The 3,429-nt window shown below is 47.5% G+C and overlaps 1 protein-coding gene across 1 annotated transcript in view; it reads left to right on the top strand.

Moving 5' to 3' along the window:
• slc24a4a (solute carrier family 24 member 4a) overlaps positions 1-2,794 on the top strand; it is a gene marked incomplete at both ends in the record, with an annotated part of 41,814 nt that extends 39,020 nt beyond the window's left edge. Inside the window, 6 exons of the mRNA XM_080849712.1 lie at positions 522-666; positions 1,219-1,385; positions 1,713-1,827; positions 2,042-2,154; positions 2,361-2,426; positions 2,642-2,794. Of these exons, the coding sequence (XP_080705838.1) occupies positions 522-666; positions 1,219-1,385; positions 1,713-1,827; positions 2,042-2,154; positions 2,361-2,426; positions 2,642-2,794 (759 nt within the window). The remainder of the gene's footprint in view (positions 1-521; positions 667-1,218; positions 1,386-1,712; positions 1,828-2,041; positions 2,155-2,360; positions 2,427-2,641) is intronic.
• Between the last annotated feature and the right edge of the window lie 635 nt (positions 2,795-3,429).

Raw genomic sequence — 3,429 nt, 5'->3', positions numbered from 1 at the left:
CACTAAAAGAACAGCCAATCCTTATATAATGGGGGCTGGTGGAAAGAGCTGAGCTCACCTATGTGCCTGACTCTGACATCGCTTTACGTGTCCTCATACTGCCCATCACTCAAAGGCCCATCCATCTTACTGACGTCAGAAGTTTGATTTGATTTGTTTATTTGATGAAGAGGGACAGTGTACATTAATAATCATTAAAATGTAAATGCACCCAATTGTAGCCAAAAGGCTAGTTTCCACTGGCAGTCCCCCTGAAGTGTGTCAAGTATGAACTTCATTTAATGTAGAATTAAGCTTTGGAAAGCAAATAGAACACACACGCCCATAGAATCTTTGGGTTTGATTTTGACTTACTTACTTGACTTAAAAAAAACCCACTAAATTATTAAAGTTTGGCTTTAATCATCAACTAAGCATGTGTTTGCCACCTATCAAGTCTCATCTGTCTCTGCCAACCCATTTTCTCACGTCACTGGGCATCTTGCTGGGGCGTCGCTGTGGGTGTGTTGCCGGGCACACAGCAACAGCGGCTGGTGCAGGTGTCAAACGGGATGGACGGCACAGCGGTGGGCGACGGCAACGCCCTGGAGAACGGCTCGGTGCCCGAGGACAAGCTGGCAGAGGAGGCGGAGGAGGGGGAGCTGTCATCTCCTTTCAGTGTGCCAGGTGATAAATGTGTGCTAGGGCGAACACACACACACACACAAACACATGCACGCACACACACACACACATGGAAACAAACACACACATACACACACACAAACACACACACACACACACACAAACACATGCACACACACACACACACACACACACACACACACACACACACACACATGAATGCAGTGCACACACACAAACACCTTAATCAAGCCAATTTACTGGGATGGCTGTCACAATTTGCTCCCACATTTTCATTATCTAAGGAGGCGCTGTATTTAGTGCTCATGGACACGTCTTAATGTCCTAACAGGACATTTAACATCTAAACATGTCCGCAGTGCTTATTCAGATAACTGTAGTATCATTGTATAGCCCATTTCGCTTCAGGTGTACTGGACATGAGGCCATGTTCCTTATTTCCTCACGGAATACTTGGTAGTTGAATGAAAGGCTTTATGTTATTAGTTTTTTATCTCATTATACCTCCTAACCCAAACCCCCAATGACTGAGCGTGATTCTGAATTTGACCATTTACCCCTGATGCCCCATAGGGGGCGCCATGAACAAGTTGAAGTGGTTCATCTGTTGGCCGATCCTGCTGCTGCTGTACTTCACGATACCCAACTGTGCCAAACCGCGCTGGGAGAAGTACTTCATGCTCTCCTTCATCCTCTCCACCGTCTGGATCGCCGTCTTCTCCTACTTCATGGTCTGGATGGTGAGTGTCGCCGACAGGCTTCAGAGAAAAACCTCAGCTCAAGTCATTGTCAATGTTTCTGTAAAAGGACCATTTCAACGAACCTCTTTGTATTTGACGTTTATGTTTCTGTAAAAGTACCATTTCAACGAACCTCCTTGTATTTTACGTTTCTGTTTCTGTAAAAGTACCATTTCAACGAACCTCTTTGTATTTGATGTTTATGTTTCTGTCAAAGTACCATTCCGAACAACGAACCTACCTCTATGTATTTTTATGGTTATGTTTCTGTAAAAGGACCATATGGAACAACGAAGCTCTATGTATTTAATGTTTTTGTTTGTCCAGGTCACCATCATTGGCTATACTCTGGGAATCCCTGATGTCATCATGGGCATCACGTTCTTGGCTGCTGGCACCAGTGTTCCCGACTGCATAGCCAGCCTCATCGTGGCTCGGCAAGGTGCCCGTCCTTCTCCAGTCCTATCTCTTCCATCTGACTCTCTCTCTCTCTGCTTTGATATGCTAATGTTTCCTCATGACCATAGCAAATGGCCAGATACCCCCTCGGACTCTTTAAAATGACACTCTTTGATTTACCCCCCCCCCCCCCCCCCTTCTTTGTGCGTGTGCTTGGGTGTGTCTGTGTGTGCACGCACGTGCGCGTGTGTGTGTAGGTTTGGGAGACATGGCGGTCTCCAACACCATCGGCAGTAATGTCTTTGATATCTTAGTGGGTCTTGGGGTCCCATGGGCGATCCAGACTATGGCTGTCGACTACGGTGGTGCGGTACGTGTGGTCTTTTTCCTCGTCCTATTTCATTCTGTCTCTCTCCTCCTCATTCATCTCAGCTTTCAGCAGTCAGTCTGAATCAGCATGTGTTTATCTGCCAAGTGAACATGGTTGTGTAATAACTGTGTAATAACTGTCTATCTGCCAAGTGATCATGGTTGTGTAATAACTGTGTAATAACATCTTTATGTTGCCCGTTACAGGTTCAGATCAACAGCAAAGGGCTGGTCTACTCAGTGGTGTTGTTACTCGGATCAGTAGGGCTGACGGTGAGTAGAGGCCGAGGTGTTGTTTTATACAATCATGTCTGATTACATAACTATGTTCTTGTGTGTACACGTGCACATGTATGCGCGTGGACAGAACGTGTGTGTGTGTGTGTGTGTGTTTGCACTGCGTGTGTTTTCTATGGTAGTATGCAGATGTTCCTGAATGCATCTATGAACATGTTGTTCCCATCCCCCAACCCCCCGCTGTGCTGCAGGTTCTGGCGATCCACGTGAACAGGTGGAAGCTGGACTTCAAGCTGGGCGTGTACGTGATGGTCCTCTACGCCGTCTTCCTCTGCTTCTCCATCTTGATCGAGTACAACGTCTTCACCTTCGTCAATCTGCCCATGTGCACGGAGGATCTGTAGGTCCTAGAGGGCTTGGCCTAGACGGTGGCGGTGGATGTGCGTGTGGGGGGGGGGAGGCGGGGTGTGCTGGATCGCATCCAATCAGCTCCAACCCTTCACCACCACCTCCCTCTCTTCTCAGAGTCAGCATCAAGAACACACCCACACACTTGGTCTTCCAACCTGGCAGCTGCTGCTGCTTGGAACAAAACAACAACAAAACCAACAACAAAAACAACAACATCAAATACAGTTACTTTTTTTCTTGTTTTTGAGAGCTCTGTTTTTTTTTTTTTTTTTTTATCTAACGTGATTGGTCAGAACCGGAACCCTTTGCGACTAAACAGGCAGCGGTGCCGTTGGACAGGGAGCTTTTTTCGATTCGGAGCTGGTGTGGATATTTCTTCGAGCGCCCTCTTGGAACCATGCCTACATGTTCTCTCTTTCATGACTTCTCCTTTCCTCCTCTCTTCTTTCGCTCTGTCTCCTCTCCTCCTCTCCGCGGCTTGCGTCTCTCTCTCTCTTCACCAGCCCCCTCTCCCGTCAGTCCTGCGCGGCTCCGCGTGTGGGGGCTCTCGTAAGATGATGCCCACAGGGAGTTCTCACACGTGTCCACACCCCTGCATCAAAAAGAGCAGCTCGACTGCATTATTTAT

This window comes from Sprattus sprattus (genome assembly GCF_963457725.1).
Source record: "Sprattus sprattus genome assembly, chromosome: 13".
Taxonomy (NCBI): Eukaryota; Metazoa; Chordata; class Actinopteri; order Clupeiformes; family Clupeidae; genus Sprattus; species Sprattus sprattus.
The sequence above is the reverse complement of the archived record's forward strand: the minus strand, read 5'-3'. Positions and strand labels throughout refer to the sequence as shown.